General features: G+C 39.7%; 1 protein-coding gene across 4 annotated transcripts in view; it reads left to right on the top strand.

Annotated features, from left to right (window-relative positions):
• The window catches only part of Nup153 (nucleoporin 153), an 89,429-nt gene extending 71,721 nt beyond the window's left edge, over positions 1–17,708 (top strand). For all 4 annotated transcript variants that reach the window (XM_004667932.3, XM_045136528.1, XM_045136531.1 and 1 more), the window contains 5 exons: positions 9,040–9,927; positions 13,293–13,628; positions 14,109–14,378; positions 16,142–16,310; positions 16,577–17,708. In XM_004667932.3, coding sequence (XP_004667989.1) covers positions 9,040–9,927; positions 13,293–13,628; positions 14,109–14,378; positions 16,142–16,310; positions 16,577–16,658 — 1,745 coding nt within the window. In that variant the 3' untranslated portion in view covers positions 16,659–17,708. The remainder of the gene's footprint in view (positions 1–9,039; positions 9,928–13,292; positions 13,629–14,108; positions 14,379–16,141; positions 16,311–16,576) is intronic.
• The last annotated feature ends 1,428 nt before the right edge of the window (positions 17,709–19,136 follow it).

Consider the following 19,136-nt stretch of genomic DNA (forward strand, 5'->3'; position numbering starts at 1 on the left):
TCTTTTGGATGATAACTAGGCTCTGGTCCTTCAGAGCTCCTTCTGTACTAGTATATGCAATTCCTACCCACACTCTGCTGTGTTACAGTGACCAGCACAATTTAAGTCTGGCCACAGAGCCCTTTGAGAATTTATTAATACTTGTCCTTGGTACTTTGTTGTAGGCTTCTGTCTAGTGTCATTTTACATGTCTTAGAGACCATGTGGATAATCATTTGCTAAAGTGATCCCAATAGGATAATTTCAATTAAACATCTCAAAAAGTGGGTGAGTGGGTTATCATTATGGGCGGGGGACAGGTGAGGTGGAAATGTAAGAGCTTATGAAAAAGCTTCGCTGGCATTTGTCTTTATATAGGGTTAAGTAGGGTAATACATGATAGTCTTGATATCTTTAGTGGTTCTTGTTTTGAGCAAATCAGACATTCAGTTTTAGTTTTTCCATCTACATAAAAACAGTGAGATGTTGTTGGAGAGATGGCTTAGTAGTTAAGGTGCTTGCCAGCAAAGCCAAAGACTGGATTCCCCAGTACCCACATCAATCAGGAATTCATTTGCAGTTGTTAGAGGCCCTGGCATACTCATTCTCTACAAGTTTTATTTTATTTTTTTAAACTTGTTAGTGACAACTTACATAATTAAAGACAATAAACCATGATAATTCCCTTCCCTCCCCCACTTTCCCCTTCACAAATCCACACTCTCCATCATATCCTCTCCCCCCTCTCAATAAGTCTTTTATTTTGATGTGATCATCTTTTCCTTCTGTTAAAAAGGTTTGTATAGGTAGTTCTTGGCACTGTGAGGTCATGGATTAGGAATGCCCTTTTGTGTCTGAAGATTGCTTTGCAAGGAGTCCTACCCTTCCTTTGGCTCTTAAATTCTGTCACCTCTATCTATCCCAATGGACCCTGAGTCCCTCTGTCATTTATTTATTTATCTATATATTTATTTATTTTTCTGTCACTTCTTACCACTATGGTGCCTTTTGCGTCATCCCCAGTGGTCACTGCCATCTGAAAAGAGAAGCTTCTCTAACCAAAAGTGAGAGTAGCTTTTAAAACTTTGAGAGAGAGAAAAAGAAAATGGGCATTTCAGGACTTCCAGATGCTGCAAACAAACTCCAAAAGCATATTCCACCTTGTGCATCTGACTGGGTGCTAGGGAGTGGAACCTGGGTCCTTTTGCTTTACAGGCAAGCAACTTAACCACTAAGCCATCTATCCAGCCCATCATAATTTTGTTTAGAATTTCTAAAATCATTTTTATCATATATATTTAACAGCTTCCATGATTGTAAACAATATCCCATGGTAATGCCCTCCCTCCCCCCACTTTCCCCTTTGAAACTCCATTCTCTATCATATCCCCTCCCCCTCTCAATCAGTCTCTTTTATTTTGATGTCATGATCTTTTCCTCCTATTATGATGGTCTGTTGTAGGTAGCATCAGGCACTGTGAGGTCATAGATATCCAGGCCATTTTGTGTTTGGAGAAGCACATTGTAAGGAGTCCTGCCCTTTCTTTGGCTCTTACATTCTTTATGCCACCTCTTTCACAATGGGCCCTGAGCCTTGGAAGTTGTGAAAGAGATATTGCAGTGCTGAGCACTCCTGTCACTTCTTTCCAGCACCATGATGCCTTCTGAGTCATCCCAAGGTCACTGCCATCTGAAAAGAGAAGGTTTTTTTTTTTTTTAAAATTATTTATTTATTTATTTGAGAGCGACAGACACAGAGAGAAAGACAGATAGAGGGAGAGAGAGAGAATGGGCGCGCCAGGGCTTCCAGCCTCTGCAAACGAACTCCAGACGCGTGCGCCCCCTTGTGCATCTGGCTAACGTGGGACCTGGGGAACCGAGTCTCGAACCGGGGTCCTTAGGCTTCACAGGCAAGCGCTTAACCGCTAAGCCATCTCTCCAGCCCAAGAGAAGGTTTTTATCCAAAAGTGAGAGTAGCATTAATATATGGGTATGAACATTAAGAGAAGTGCTTACTGGGCAGTTTGATAATCATAATATATACATTTAGCCAGACGGCAGCAGATGTTACACCCCTAGGGCTCATGACTACCCCTGTTTTAAGTTTTCAGTATCAGGGATGTATTCCTTCCCATGGAGCAGGCCTCCAGTCCAATTAGAGGACAGTTGGTTTCCACCATGACCGACATGGCACTATTGTACCTGTTGGCTCATTTGGCCTGGCTGGCCAAATATAAGGCTTGCAGTGTCCAGTGTTGAGTATCTTCACTGGTGCTTTCTCTCTCTCCCATTGAACTGCATGCAGAATGGCTTCTTCCAACTTTCTGTCGGCTGCTCTACAAGGAGGAGGTTATCAGCTGTGTTCCAGCAGGATTTCTCAGTGGCCTTGCAGCCTAAGTGTGTGGAGTCTTCAGCAATAGAGTCTTACCATCAATTCCTGGTGGGAAACCAAGGGCCTCAGCAATGGCCTCTAATGTTTTGGGGGCATGAGGGACCTCCCTGGCCAACAACTCACTGGAAGGTATCCCATCCCTGACACTGAAAATTTTCTAGCAACAGTCTATGGCTCCTGAGTGTTCCATTGTCCAAAAAAGTAGGTTTCCATATGATTTATTTATATCCTCTTTGATTTTGATTAGCCCTCCCTCCACCTTTCCTTTACTCAATCTCTTCCGCTGACCTGACTTGGGCCTTTTCATACCCATTAAGCTATTCTTCTACTTACATGTATACAATACCATCTTGTTAAGTATCCCTGTCTCTTCCTTTTCTCTTCCCATTATATCTCTTTTCTAGCTTACTGGCCTTTGCTACTGTTTTCTTCCTACTCATACAGAAGTCCAATTATCTGTAGCTAGGATCCACATATGAGAGAGAACATGTGGCGCTTGGCTTTCTGGGCCTGGGTTACCTCACTTAGTATAATCCTTTCCAGATCTACCCATTTTCCTGCAAATTTCATAACTTCATTTTTCTTTACTGCTGAGTAGAACTCTGTTGTATAAATGTGCCTTATCTTTGGCTGGAGAGATGGCTTAGTGGTTAAGCGCTTGCCTGTAAAGCCTAAGGGCATCGGCTCAAGACTTCCCCAGGACCCATGTTAGCCAGATTCACAAGGGGGCACATGTGCCTGGAGTTCGTGTGCAGTGGCTGGAGGCCCTGGCACGCCCATTCTCTCTCTCTTTCTCTGTCTCTTTCTCTATCTGCTTGTCGCTTTCAAATGAATGAATGAATGAATGTGCCATATTTGCATTATCCACTCATCATTTGTGGGACATCTAGGCTGGTTCCATTTCCCAGCTATTGTGAATTGAGAGGCAATAAACATGATTGAGCAATTATCTCTAAGGTAATGAGATGAGTCCTTAGGATATATGCTTAGGAGTGCTATAGCTGGGTCATGTGGTAGATCTATTTTTAGCTGTCTTAGGAAGCTCCACACTGATTTCCACACTGGCTGGACCAGAGTGCATTCCCACCAGTAGTGCAGAAGGGTTCCTCTTTTCCTGCATCCTCACCAGCATTTATGGTCATTTGTTTTCATGATGGTAGACAATCTGACAGGAGTGATAGGAATCTCAGTGTCGTTTTAATCTGCATTTTCCTGATTACCAGGGATATAGAACCTTTTTTTAGATGCTTTTATCCCATCTGTATTTCTTCTTTTGAGAACACTCTATTTAGTTCCCATAGCCCATTTTTTAACTGGGCTGTTTGATTTCTTATTAAATTTTTGAGTTTTTTGTATATCCTAGATATTAATCTTCTATTGGATGTGTAGCTGGCAAAGATTTTTTCCCATTCTGTAGGTTGTCTGTTTGCTTTATTCACAGTGTTCTTTGGTGCACAAAATCATTGTAATTTTATTAGGTCCCAGTGGTTAATCTGTGGTTTTATTGCCTTAGCAATTGGGATTATATTCAGAAAGCCTTTGCCAAGACCAGTGTGTTGGAGGGTTTCCCCTACTTTTTTCCTCTAGCAGTTTCAGAGTTTCAGGTCTGATGTTAAGGTCTTTAATCCATTTGGACTTAATTCTTGTGCATGGAGAGAGAGAAGGATCTATTTTAATCCTCCTACAGCTGCATATCCAGTTTTCCCAGCACCATTTGCTGAAGTGGCTGTCCCCCCCCCCCCCCCCCCGCCATGAGTATTTTTGGCACTTTTGTACCCGGACTTAATCTGGGTCCTCTGTTATGTTCCACTAATCTACATGACTGCTTGTGTGCCAGTACCATGCTGTTTTTGTTACAATGGCTGTGTAGTATAGGTTAAAATCAGTTATGGTGATACCACCAGCTTGAGATTTTTTGTGCTTCCAAATGAAGTTTTGGATTGTATTTTCTCTTTCCATGAAGAATTGGAATTTTGATGGGGATTGCATTAAATGTGTAGATTGTTTTTGGCAAGATTGCCATTTCACAATATTGATTCTTCCAATGAAAGAACTAGGGATATCTTTCCAAAAGAAGCAATGGGTGTTGGTTCTTCCCTGAAGGTCTTGTAAAATTTCCCCATCTGGGCCTGGACTTTTTTTTAGTTGGGAGATTTTTGATAAATGCCTGGACCTCCATACTTGTTGTAAGTCTATTTAAGTGATTAATCTCATCTTGATTTAATTTAGGTAGGTCATATAAAGTCAAGGAAATCATCCATTTCTTTCAGATTTTCAAACTTAGTGGAGTATATGCTTTTATGGGATGTCCCTATGATTTTTTTTTAAATTTCTCTGCTATCTGTTGTGATGCTGTCCTTTTCATCTCTTAATTTTATTAATTTACGTCTCTTTCTTTTGGTCAGATTTGCTAAGGGTTTACAATCTTGTTTATCCTTTCAAAGAACCAACTCTTTTGTTTCATCGATTGATTGGAGTTTTTGGGGGGGGTTCTATTTCATTAATCTTTATTATTATTTATTATTATCTTTATTATTATCATTAATCTTTATTATTTCTTCTCTTCTACTGATTTTCATTTGCCTTGTTCTTCTTTTTTCAAGGCTATAAGGTGAAGCATTAGGTTGTTTGTTGAAGATTTTTTTTTTTTTCAAGGTAGGGTCTCACGCTGGTCCAGGCTGACCTGGAATTAACTATGTAGTCTCAGGGTGGCCTTGAACTCTCAGTTATCCTCCTACCTCTGCTTCCTGAGTGCTGAGATTAAAGGCATGTGCCACCACGCCCGGTTCTAATTTCTTAATAAGGTACTTTAAGCTATAAATTTTCATCTTAGGACTGCCTTCATTGTGTCCCAAAGGTTTTGGTATGTTATAGTCTCATTATCATTTGACTCTGAATTTTTGATTTCCTTCTTGATTTCTTCATTAACCTATTTATCATTTAGTAGTGTGTTGTTTAGTTCCCATGATTTTGTGGATGCTCTATAGCTTTTCCTGCTATTGATTTGTAGTTTGATTCCATTGTGATCAGATACAATGCAAGGAATTATTCCAATTTTCCTTTATTTTACAAGATTTGCTTTGTGTCCTAATATATGGTCTGTTTTAGAGAATGTTCCATTTGCTGCTGAAAAGAATGTATATTCTGCAGCATTTGGATGAAATGTTCTGTTTGTATCTGCTAGGTCCATTTCTTCTATGACATCATTTAATCCAGATGCCTCTCTTTGTTTATTTTTTGCCGGGATGACCTGTCAATTGATGAGAGTGGGTGTTGAAGTCATCCACTACATCTGTGACTTTAGTTCTAATAGCATTTGTTTGATGAATGTGGGAGCCCCCAAGTTAGGTGCATATATATTTAGGATTATAATGTTCTCCTCTTGGAGTATGCCTTTAATCAATATAAAGTGATCTTCCTTATCTTTCCTAATGTTGGCCTGAAGTCTACCTTGTCAGATATTAGGATAGCAACCCCTGCTTGTTTTTCTAGGCCCATTTGCTTGAAACACTGTTTTTCACGCTAAGATAGTGCCCATCCTTTGTAGAAAAGTGAGTTTCTTGGAGGCAACAAATTGAAGTATTATGTTGTATGTCTTTTGGTTGGGGCATTGAGGCTGTTGATATTAAGAGATATTATTGAATAGTGTGTATTTATTTTTGCCCTTTTTTTTTTGTAGTTCTTCCAGCTTTACCTTTGCTCTCTTATATTAACTAGCATTTGAGTACGGTTTGTTTTTTCCAGGATCCTTATATGTGTGCTTTTCTTTTCAGCATGGAGGATTCTTTCAAGTATTTTCTGTAGAGCTGGTTTTGTCTTCACATATTCCTTTAGCCTGCTTTTGTTGTGGAATGTCCTTATTTTTCCATCTATAAGAATGGATAGCTTTGCAGGATAAAGTAACCTGGGTTGACAGATGTTGTCTTTCAGGACTTGGAATACATCACTCCATGCCCTTCTGGCTTTTTTTTTTTACAGGTTTTGTTGAGTAATCTCCTGTGATCTTGATGGGCTTGCCTTTGTATATTGATTTTTCTCTCTAACTGCTTTCAATGTGTTTTCTTTGGTTTGTATGTTTGGTAGTTTAATTCAAATATGTTGAGGAGAGATCCTTTCCATGTTTTGTCTGATTGGTGTTCTAAAGGATTCCTGTATCTGCATTGGCATCTTTTTCTCAAATTGGGGTAAGTTTTCTTCTATGATTTTGTTGAAAATGCCTACTGTGCCTTTGGAGTGAAATCCTTCTTCTTCTAGTATACACTGAAATCTTATGTTTGATGTTTTCCTAGTGTCCCAAATATCTTGAAATTCCCATTCATACTTTCCTAGTAGTTTGTCTTTCTCTATGTTGCACTGTATTAGATCTGCCTGCCACCTGGTCTGCTAGTTTAGATATTCTGTTCTCTCCTTCCTCCATTCTATTTGTGAAATTTTCTACAGTTATTTATTTCCTTGACTGTGTTCTTCATTGCTAGTAATTCTGACTGGTTTTTCTTTATTATTTTTATTTCCTTATTTATGTCTTGTATTGACCTCTTTTTTAGATTGGTTTCCTGTGTCGTCTTTGATTCCTTAGATTTCCTCTTTCATTCCTTTGATTTCCTCTTTTACTTCTTTGAGCATATTTATAATCATTCTTTTGACATCTTAGGCATTTCCTCTAAATCATTCTTAAACTTGGTCATTTCTGATGCATTAATACTTTTTGGTGGATTTATATTGTCTTGATTTTTGGTGTTTCTTGTGTTATAATGTACATATTTTTGCATCTTGGATTAGTTTAATGCTTGGATTTTCAAGTTAGCTTCAGTATTATTAGATGTATCAATCAATTTGATGTTATGTTATCTTCAGGGTTGGAGCTTATGTTGCTTAGGTGTGGCTGTTAAGAGTCTCTTAGTCAAAGTCTTGACCCTAGATGTTTGGTTTGACTGCTGTGAGAGTATTCAAGTAGACTGAGTGGAATAAATACAGGCAGATTCTAAAATTTAACATATTCAAGGAAAAAACAGCACAGAGTGTTTATGGAAGAGTAGGTATTATGACAACCAGATCCTCTAACAAAGACACAGTCCCTTAGGGTGTGTGTTATCCCACACCCTTAATCCTGTCAATTAGGAGGCTAAGATTTCTCCTCTGTTGAGGGTTCCAAGTCAGTTTGTGACCAAGTCAGACCCTCCCCTAATGAACAACAGAAGGGGAAACAAAGCCACTATAAATCAGGAAGCAAGAAATAACAAGCCCAAAATATAGCTTACTTAAGAATGGCAAATCTGACCATCCATCAGATTTAACATATAATTTATCCTGATGTGGAAGGTGCAATTAGCACTTGGGATTCAAGCCTATATACCAGGCTTACTTGGTAGGTGCTACCTGGTATAATCCCAGTTATCTTTTGGGATGATTTTTGTCTCAGTTATTCTGCGCTCCTGCTTGGGTCCCTCTTTGGTGTGCTGTGGGTTCAAGTAGGCTGGCTGGATCGTTGGATTGCTGCTTTGGTCACTGGTGCTAGGTGCTGTGATCTCCCTTCCCTTGGTCTCTGGTGCTTACTGGCAGTGGGGGAGGGGAGGTTGTGGATGGTGACTCTAGTTCTCCTGCTAGTCCATGTGATCGATCCTCTACCTCATGATCTGCTCCTCAGTTGGTCACTGTGATTCTCATTTTCTTTACATTTTTTGAGTTTGCATGGGGCTCCAGTGTGAGTGGAGAAACACCTCATCTGGCTTTTCCTGTGGCTCAAGGCAAGCCTGGCAGCTGTGGCCCCACTGTGGACCTGGTGCTGATGCTGCTGAAGCTGCTTCTGCCTGCCTGTATGTGTTCTGGATGTTTGGATCTCTCCTACTTCTCTGCTACAGTTGGGAATTGCTTATACATCTCACTTTTTAGTAGAAGGGTGTATTTTGCTGTTTTTTTTTTTTGTTGTTGTTGTTTGTTTTGTTTTTACTCACCTAGGCTGCATTGGCGTGGTTCCTACACCGTCATCTTATCCGGAAGTCCATCATAATTTTTTAAATGCTTCAATAAACAATGTATTCATAAGATTTAAAAATGAAATTGTAATACAGATTTTATAGGGAAAAGTTATCCTTTGTCTCTTCTGGCTCTTTATGTTCACTCTTTGTCCTCCCTTCCAGAGATGTTAGCTTTGGTAGCTAGCTGATAATAAACCTAGTGTCATTCTTCACGTTGTAATTTCTTTAAGATGAAGTCCCTGTACAAGGGGTTATATGTGACTAGATTTTTTGTAGATATTAACAGATTGTTTCCCATAAGTTGTGTGCAGATTTAGACCTTTCTGCACTTACATGAAAGTGTCTGTTGCTCCCTGTGACCTCACTAATAAGGACTTTATCAGAAGTTCTTTCTTTCTTTTTTTTTTTTTTTTTGTTGTTGTTTTTGAGTTAGGGTCTCACTTTAGTTCCAGGATAACCTGGAACTCAACTGTGTAGTCTGAGGCTGACCTTGAACTCACATCAGTCCTACCTCTGCTTTTTGAGTGCTAGGATTAAAGGCGTGCACCCAGCTTTATTTGATTCATTGATGTTAAAATAGTGTACTGATTATTGCTGTTGGTACTGCTCCTTTAGAGTTCTCCCCATGACTTCCAAGGTTTATGTTTGCTTGAGAGGTTAAGCACATTAATTCAGTGTCTTATATTTTTGAAGGCTTTGGAACATCTTCATCTTTGAACCCAGCAGCCTCATCCTTCAAGTTTGGGATCTCATCATCATCCTCTTCTGGACCTTCTCAAACCTTTACAAACACTGGAAATTTTAAATTTGGACATCAGGGAGGATTCAAAATAGGTGTTTCATCTGACTCTGGGCCTATAAACTCTGTGAATACAAGTTTTAAATTTTCTAAGCCAACTGGAGGTTTTAAATTTGGAGTATCATCTGATTCCAAACCTGAACAAGTTAAAAATGACAGCAAGAATGAGAATTTTAAGTTTGGATTTCCTTCTGGGGTAGGCAGCCCAGCTTCTTCAGCCCTGTTTCAGTTTGGAGTATCTAATCTTGGGCAGCAGGAGAAGAAAGAGGAACCGCCGAAACCTTCCCCTGCAGGCTTCTGCTTTGGCACAGGGGTGAGCAGCGTCACCCCTGCTCCCACTGCTGCCGACGCCGTGGTGACCTCTGAGAACAAGAGCGGCTTCAGCTTTGGAAGCATAGACACCAAGAGTGCCGCAGTGACTCCTTTCACGAGTAAGGCGACAGAGGCCAAGAAAGAAGAAGCACCTGCCACCAAGGGAGGGTTCACTTTTGGCAATGTGGAATCTGCTCCTCTGCCATCCGCCTCAATGTTTGTTTTGGGAAGGACAGAGGAGAAACAGCAGGAACATGTCACTTCTACCTCTCTGGTATTTGGGAAGAAAGCTGACAGTGAGGAGCCAAAGTGTCAACCAGTATTTTCATTTGGGAACTCAGAGCAGACCAAAGATGAGAGTTCTTCCAAGTCAACCTTTAGTTTCAGTGTGGCCAAATCGTCTGAGAAGGAGTCTGAGCAGCCAGTCAAGGCCACATTCACATTTGGAGCTCAGACTAATGTTGCCACTGGTAAGTCTGTTTTTTTTTTTTAAATTATTTGTTTGTTTATTTATTTTATTTATTTGAGAGAAAGAAGCAGAGAGAGAGGGAGAGAATGGGCGTGCCAGAGCCTCCAGCCCCCGCAAACGAATTCTAGATGTGTGCACTCCCTTGTGCATCTGACTAATGTGGGTCCTGAGGAATCTAGCCTTGAACCAGCCTCCTTAGGCTTCACAGGCAAGCACTTAACCACTAAGCCATCTTTCCAGCCCTGGTAAGTCTTTTTTAGCAATGCATAAGGTTCTTTAGATACCTGGACAAATGTAGTAGTCAGTAAGTAGCTTATGCAGAACATAATGGGGAGTTCTAATTTGAGAATTCTCGGGGAAGGAGTTTAGGATTTTTCATTTTAATTGCTCCAATTCCCCCTGATTCTGAAAGTTCACAATATAGTACACACTTACATATATTTATATATCCTTCTCCCTTTCATTTGGATGTTTTATAATTAGAATTGGTATATGTTGTGTAATCAGGAGAAATCAGAGATTCAGCTCAGGAAACATTGTTTAATATTTTTATTAAAAATAAAACATTCACTTATCGATAGTTTCAGGTAGTCAGACATTTAAGGAAGATAGACAGAAAATACAATTAAATCACATGAAAACAGACAATTTTAAAAAGAAAATCCTAAAGTAAAATAGCAGTCTTAAAAAGTCAAAGACATGGTTTTTGAAAGCTGTTATGTAGTGGACCACGTATCTGAAAACAGCCCTGATGGTAACATTAGTGAAGTGACATAAATCTCAAAATGGAAATCACAGCTAGGGATATAGCTTGGTTGTAGAGCACTTGTCAAGGCTTGTACAGGGCTGGTTGATACACAGGTAGGGTGTGTGTGTGTGTGTGTGTGTGTGTGTGTGTGTGTGTTTAAACTAATATGTTACTAACATCAAATGCTAAAACCAGAGTAGTGCCCTCAAATGACAATGATTTTGAACTATGTTTGATCAGACACCAAAGCAAAATTTAGATGTTTTCTGACATGTAAAAAGCAAGAAATTGAGCACTCCATTAATATGAAAAATAATGTAGAAACACTCAAAATAAAAAGCCTAATATTTGGAATTCAAATAGCTGAGAGCAGTTTTTTTCCTAATATCTACTTGGAAATTTGAAAGTAACCTACAATGAAACAGCTAAAATTAATCATTATTTACAAAGGCAAAAGAATACTCATTTGATCATGAAAGCTCTGGTAGCAGATTTTCTTCCTGCTTCTTAGTAGTCAGTAGGCTCCATTTTCTATAAATCCTCTTGGTCCCCAGGACATGCTTTCTGTAGTGTACAACGATGAAGAGAAGGCACTCACTATTAGAGTAGTAAAAAGGCGTCTCAGGCTGGAGAAATGGCTTAGCAGTTAAGGCACTTGCCTGCAAAACCAGAGTACTCCAGTTCTGTTTCCCAGGGTTCATGTATGCCAGATGCACAAGGCTGTGTTTGCGTTTGGAGTTCTGTCTCGGTCTGTCTGTCCCTCTCTCTCTCTCTCTTTCTCAAATAAATAAATAAAAATATTTAAAAGAAAAAAGGGAAAAAAATCTTCAGGTAGATACATTCAGCATCACCACATAAAAACGGAAAGCTTTCCTCCAAATTAGCAATAATAGTTCCATTATAAATAATGAGTATTTTCTGGCATTTCTAGTAACTAGGCGTAAGTGTAAGAGCATATGCAAAGGAGCTCATTTCTGAAGAGAAAGGATTCCTCCTGCCCCTATAAAAATTCATAAAATTTTTAGAGTTTGACAAGCTAAGCTGGTTCTAGAATTTACAGGGGAAGAAGGAAAATGCACATAGAATTTTGAGTAAGAAAGGCAGGCACACAGGCAATGTTTTCCTCGTAGCAAATCATATTCTAATATCACATTCATTTAAGCAGAGGAATCAGATATGCACATTGGGAAGTTGAGTGTGTTACAGACGTGCATTGCACATTAGTTAACAGAGGTTGCTAAATTCTACAGTCAGTGCTTGGCACAAACTATCCCTGGAGATAAATTGTATGTATGATCCTACCACATACATATTCCAACGTAAATGGAAAATCAGTTATCATGTAAGTGCAGCTGTCTTCTGCTGTAGTGTTTGCTATCTGAACAGGGTCAAGTTACATTGTATTTGAGATTTTGTGTAAGTACAGCACTTTTAAAAATCCGAATGCTAAAGGTCTATATGTGAAAGAAAGTTCCAAGTGCTAGGAGTTGGCTCAGTCAGTAAAACACTTTTGTGCAAGGGAGAGGACTGAAGTTTGTTTTGTCTTGTTTTCTTCGAGGTAGGGTTTTGCTCTAGCCCAGACGTGGAATTCACTATGTAGTCTCAGGGTGGCATTGAACTCATGACAATCCTTCTTACCTCTGCCTCCCAAATGCTAGAATTAAAAGTGTTTGCCACTATGCCAGGCTTTGGAGTTTGGATCTCCAGCACTCTGGAGGTGACAACTGGGAATCCCTGGGCATACTGCCTAACTAGACAAGCTGAACCTGCTGTTCTGGGCTCAAGTGAGAGACCCACTTCCTTAAAATAAGAGAGACATCAAGGAAGACACATTGGTGTCAACCTCACATTGATGTCAGCCTCTGGTCTTCACATAACACATATGCACATGTGCTCACATATGCACAGCACACACCCAAAAACACCCCAGGTCTGTCTGCAGTGGCGCGCGAGAGCGGAGTCTGTGCTGCAGTCAGAGTCGCGGCAGGACAAGCATTTGTGAAGTCCCTCCCACTCTTCGCAGGTGTGGCTTGAAAGGAGTGCAGCTGAAACGTAAACAAAGGAGGCTCAAGTGTTGCAAGCAGCAGTGGTGGTTGTGGGACCACGCTCGAAGGGGAAGGGTGGAGAGATTCAACCAGCTCATGTGAAAGTTGGAGATAAAGTTCTCCTAGAATATGGAGGCAGCAAAGTAGTTATAGACGATGAGGGTCGTTTCTTAATTAGAAATGGTGACATTCTTGGAAAATATGTAGACTGAAATCACATTGAAATGGTACCAATGAAGCTGCCCATTCCACTGAAGTTCTGAAATGTTGCACCATGTAAATAACTTCCATGCCTTCATTTTAGAATGAACTGGTGATAATTTAAACTACTGATACCCACTGTCTCAAATTTAGTTTTGCTGTACTTTTATAACCCTGATTTCCAAATAAAGTAATGTGAATTTAAAAAAATAAAGGAAGCCCAAGAAATCCATAAGCCACAAAAAATTTTGGCTTTGTCAAAGTTAAATATTAATAGATGTTCAGTTTTATCAGGCTACATAAGAATATTTTACTTTTAGTTGGTAGCATAAAAGTGTTTCTTGTAAGAATTTCTTAATTTCTGTCTTACAGATCAAGGTGCAGCAAAGCCAGTCTTTAGTTTCCTGAACAACAGTTTCTCTAGTTCAACTGCGCCAGCCACTTCGGCTGGGGGTGGTGTATTTGGTAGTTCCACTGTTTCCTCCAACCCGCCTGTGGCTCCCTTTGTGTTTGGACAGGCCAGCAGTGTGGGCAGCTCTGCTGAACCCAGTCCCTGTCAGCCTTTGCTGTGTCCCCCAGGCAGCAAATCAGCTGCCACATCCAGCACAGGTTCAGCTGTCACTCCATTTGTCTTTGGCCCAGGAGCCAGCAGCAACACCGCAACCTCTGGGTTCAGCTTTGGATCGACAACCACGTCAAGCTCTGCAGGTAACAAGGAAAAATACATTCTGTAGTTGAATTGGTGCTAGCGTGTGTGCCCGTGCTTAGCACAGTGTTCGGTGGCTTGAGTGCCTCTTCATCAGCTGTGTGTGGATGCTGAAAGCTTATTATCATGTAGAGTAGTAGGCAGCTTGTGTGCAAGTTGACTACATTAAACTCTTGGGAACAATTTTTCTAGCCTTGGTTAGAAGGTAATTGATTTTTCTAGTTTTCTTTTTGAAATGTCAACTTCCAAGTTACAGACATTGCTGATTGTTTCATTAAACAGTTCTCACAAGGTGGTCATTTCTATATATATATATATATATATATATATATATACATTTCTGATAGGAGGTCATCATTCAGAACTTGTCTTGACCAAGGTGCGAGTCTGAGAAGTGCCTTGAAATCCATTCGTGGGTATACTGAAATTTCCTGAGGGTTGTCTTATATGATGTTGACTTTGGTATTTCTTTGGACCTTCAGGATCCTCCTTTGTATTTGGCACTGTACCAGCAGCACCATCTGCCAGTCCAGCATTTGGTACTAATCAGACCCCAGCATTTGGACAAAGTCAAGGTGCCAGTCAGCCAAATCCCCCAAGCTTTGGGTCTATATCATCTTCAACAGCATTATTTTCTGCTGCTTCTCAGCCTGTCCCACCTTCGTTCGGAACAGTGTCAAGCAGTAGCCAGCCTCCTGTGTTTGGACAGCAGCCTACTCAGTCTGCATTTGGCTCTGCAGCAGCTAATTCCAGTAAGTTTATACAGTGATTTTCTTTATATCTGTGCTTAGATTCTGTCCGTGTGTCTTAAAAGTAGTATTTTTTCTTTAAACTTTGAAAGCATGCATGGGTCTTATTATTTAATGTCTTATTCTTAACATAGCAGAGAGGTCTGTACTATAACTATTCCCAGGTTTCAGCTGGGTGTGGAGGCACATGCCTTTTAGTCACAGCACTGAGGTAAGAGGATCTCCATGAATTTTCAGTCAGCCTAAGTTAAAGTGAGACCATGGGTGGGGGCGGGTGAGGGGAGCAAAAGGAGAAAGAAAAATGTTCCCAGTTACCATAATTATGACATTTTGTAGATTTAAAAATGCTGTTTCATGCTTCCTGACTGAGGGATGGGATTCATTAAGTTGTGATTCCACTTTGTGTTTTCTGATTCTCAGGAAGTTACAGCCTAGTTTCTGGTATTCTTTCCTACAATAATAGAATTGCTGAGTCACATATCTCCTGACACTTTAATGATGCTACTAGCCTTTCTACTGGACTTACACATGTAACCAAAAGTTTCCATGACTATTGTTTTTGTTTTAAAATTTTTAATATTTCTGTATTTATTAGATAAAGGCATATAGAGAGGCAGAGAGATAGGGCCTCTAGCCACTGCAAACAAACTTTAGACGCACGTGCCACCTTGTGTGTCTGGCTTATGTGGTCCTTTGGCTTTGCAAGCTGGTGCCTTTGCTAAGCTATCTCTCTAGCCCCTCCCCCCTTTTTAAAGTTTTTATTTTGCCGCTGACCTGGAAGTCAGTGTGTAATCTCAGGCTGACCTTGAACTCACAGCACTCCTTCTACCTCTGCCTCTGAGTGCTGACATTAAAGGTGTGTACCACCGTGTCTGGCCTTCTATGACATTTTTTAATCCTCTTCTATGATTATTTTGTTGTTTTTCAAGGTGGGGTCTCACTCTAGCCCAGGCTGTCCTGGAATTTGCTCTAGTCTCAGGCTGGCATCGAACTCATTGTTATCTTCCCATCTCTGCTGTGATTAAAGGTGTGTGCCACTGTGCCTGGTGTATGTGTGTGTGTGAGAGAGAGAGAGAGACCGAGAGAGAGACCGAGAGAGAGACTTTTAACTATAACCAATCAACCATATTTTAATGATGTATTCTTTCAAAAATTCAACATCCTTTAAACCAGGCATAAGGGATGGAGGGATGCCTTAGGGGTTAAGGCGTTTGCCTGAAAAGCCAAAGGACCCAGGATGGATTCCCCAGGATCCATGTTAGCCAGATCCACAAGGGGGCAGCCCTGGCACACCCATTCATTCATTCATTCTCTCTCCTTCTCCTTTCCTCCCTCTCTGTCAAATGATATAAAAAATAATAGGCATAAAACATGAACCTTTTATTAATGTTGAAGCAAACAATTGTGTGACCATAAGGGAGATTGAAATTTCATTTTTTCCCAAATATATTTTTTTTTAATTTGAGAGAATATGAATGGTTGGCACCAGGGTCTCTAGCCACTACAAACGAACTCCTGACACATGTGACACTTTGTGCATCTGGTTTTATGTGGATACTGGGCTGATAGACTTTGCAAATAAGTATCTTTAACCACTGAACAATGTGCCCAGCCGAAGTGTGTATTTTGTGTCATGAAGAAAATGGTTTCTTTAGATTAAGTATAAAAGATTTTTCCATGTTTTTATATGTGGAGGGCAGATGCATTCATTCCTAAAGACACAAGTTATGTTTTCATTAATAGAGTGTTTCTGTTGACTTTTGCAGGTTCTGTTTTCCAGTTTGGCAGCAGCACTACAAATTTCAACTTTACAAACAACAATCCATCAGGAGTGTTCACATTTGGTGCAAATCCCAGCACACCTGCAGCCTCGGCTCAGCCCTCGGGCTCAGGAGGCTTTCCCTTTAACCAGTCTTCAGCAGCATTCACAGTGGGGTGAGAGTATTTTGTTGAGTGGAAAATTTGCATTGGCAAGGGGTGTGTGTGTGTGCATGTGTGCCTTTGGTTGCTAAATGTCGTCAAGACGCAGTAGTATGGTTTGAAAATTATATCCACCAACATGAATTTTGGATGAATTCTAATAAAATGTGAGAAAAGAACAGCAGTATATGGGAGGTAGAGCAGAAAATGTGTTTGCTTGAACAGTGACTTTCCACCCTTTTTGAGCATCATGTTCACGTTAGAACATTTATTTTTTGCAGGTCAAATGGGAAGAGCATGTTCTCCTCGGGAACTTCTGTTTCTGGTCGCAAGATAAAGACTGCTGTCAGACGCAAGAAGTAAAGATTTACAAAGGTGTCATACCCAACAGTTTTATCAACAGCTGGTGCCCTTCTTTCAGATACTGGATTGTACTACATGCTGGGCTTACTGAAATCAGATCTGCCTAAGGACATCTTTAATTCTGGAATTGTCCTCCTTTTTCTTTATGGAAGCCCTGCCCTATTTCCCCATTCTCTTTTTTGAAAATAATAGCTAGACTGGTGACTGATTCTTCAGCAGAAATATTTTATGACCCGGCACCCGATTCACTGATTTGGCATAGTCTGGCTGTACCCAGGAATAGAGCCTGCACGGTGAATGGCTTTGTATAGAACCTGTGTCTGCACCACTTTGTGTGTTGCTAAGCGTTTATGGAACGCAATGAAGTTGTAATTATATCTAAGGAATTCTGTATAGATTAGAATTCTGTATAGATTAGAGGACATTGAAATGAATGGTTTCTAAGCTGAGTTTGTGCTGGTGTATGTGTGAAGTGAGTGAGTTGGATGTAATGTGCACAAAATTTCTGATAGAGAAAGCCTGATTAAAGAATGGTCCATACTAAGGACTTGTTAGATCTAGTTCATTCTCCATTTAATAATTATATGCTATTTCTCTATTTTAATTCTTCTATCACCTGTCTTGCCTTTTTCATTATTTTATTATGAAACTTCTGTAAATACATTTTCATTTCTGTACTTTTTTGGCATAACAAATCTGTGAACTTGAAATTTCAACTTTGTGTTAGGCATATTTTTGTTGTTTGTTTGGTCTTGTCTCAGATTTTATTATGTAAATCCCATTATTCAAAGTTGCCTAAATCCATTTGGAAATCTTTAAAAAAAATTGGGGATTCTTAAAGTTGAATTTATTGGCTTTTCTGATCCAGTTTTGTTTGGACCAAAAACCAGTATTGTACAAAGTATTAAGCATATATTTTTATATTAACTGAAATGGACTGTGGTGACTTTGGATAATAAGGAAAAGTTTAATATTAAAGCCATGTTTATTACAGTATAATTAACATGTTAAACCATGGGATAAATGCCATCAATAAAACTTTATGAAACACTTTTTGTTATGATTTAACTCAGTGAAGGTGCACAGTATTAGTAATTAGAAATCCCAAAGAGCTTATTAGGTAGTGCAGATAAGTCTTAAGAGATGGGTATCTGGACTTGTCACATGTGGAAGGTATTCTTCTTCCTGCCTGCTGCTCTTGTCTAGTTTGTACAGCTACAATGGTCCTTTTGTATTCCTTTAGATTGTTACTTATACTGCTAGGTCCCCTCCATCTGGTCCAGAAGAGTGCTCCTGGACTTCCATTTGATACTTTTTAGTCTGCAGCCTGTAGGAATTTTGTGCTCTTAATTTGCCCCACTTCACGTTGGTTGAGTTTAAATTGAAAAAAGTTTAAAATGCTTTAAAATGTCCTAGTGGAAAGATACTTTTTTACATAAGGTATCTTGGACATCATCAAATGTTGAATTTTTTTTTGTTTTTTGTTTAAAGTGGTATTTATCTGATTCATCTTTGGGACCGAGAGTTGAATGCTGGAATTGGTAGCTAGAAATCTTACTGGGAAGGAAGGTTTGCCCCTAGCTGTTCTGTTGTCCCATATTATTGAAGATATTAGGCTTTCTCTAAAATGTGCTAGATATTATTTTTATTTACTATTCCTTTTTTTTTTTTTAAACAGGTTTGTTTTATTTGAGAGGAAGAGAGAAAGAGAGAATGGGCACGCCACATAAACGAACTCCAGAAGCAAGCTCCCCCTTGTGCATCTGGCTTACATAGTTCCTAGGGAATCGAACTGGTGTCCTTAGTGTTTGTAGACAAAGAAAGGCCTTATCCCCTGAGCCATTTTCCCCAATCTACTATTCCTTTCTTAAACAAGTGACTAAAAGTCTTACTTATGTTTGTTTATATTAAAAACAGGTTCTTTTGGGACCCAAACCATTTCTGTAAGACTATTCAGATCTTGGAACTGCTTTTAATCTTGGTAGCTTCTTATTCTTGGGCTGAATGTGGCAGCTCCACAATTGGGCCTATCCCTCCCTCAGGCTCAGCAGAAGTTTCTCTTCCTCAGACTGGGGCTGTTGACTCATTTCTAATCCGTTCCCTGTGAGTGTATGGGTCCCCTGGGTGTCTTTTACACAAGTGAAGTTTGAGTTGTGATTGTGGAAGAAAGGGAAAGATGTCTGAAAAAAAATGCTGGATCAATAAGGTATTGTCTTTAATGGCAAAGATGCGAGGCAGTAGAGTTGGGTGGTACTTGTTCAACTCAAGTTTATATAGTTTAAAGGTGCCTATTAGTGGAGTGTCACATGCATGTCAGAGATTGTTGACATGCAGTGTGATGGAATCTACAACTGCATCATTGAAAGGCACCTGGTAGACTTGATGTACAAAGAGCTAGATTTGGAAAAATTACAACCCCAGGCACCAAAAAATAATACAGTTCAGACAAGAAAAGCATCTTTTAAGCTATTACAAATT

The sequence above is a fragment of the Jaculus jaculus genome, chromosome 17, assembly GCF_020740685.1.
Source record: "Jaculus jaculus isolate mJacJac1 chromosome 17, mJacJac1.mat.Y.cur, whole genome shotgun sequence".
NCBI lineage: Eukaryota > Metazoa > Chordata > Mammalia > Rodentia > Dipodidae > Jaculus > Jaculus jaculus.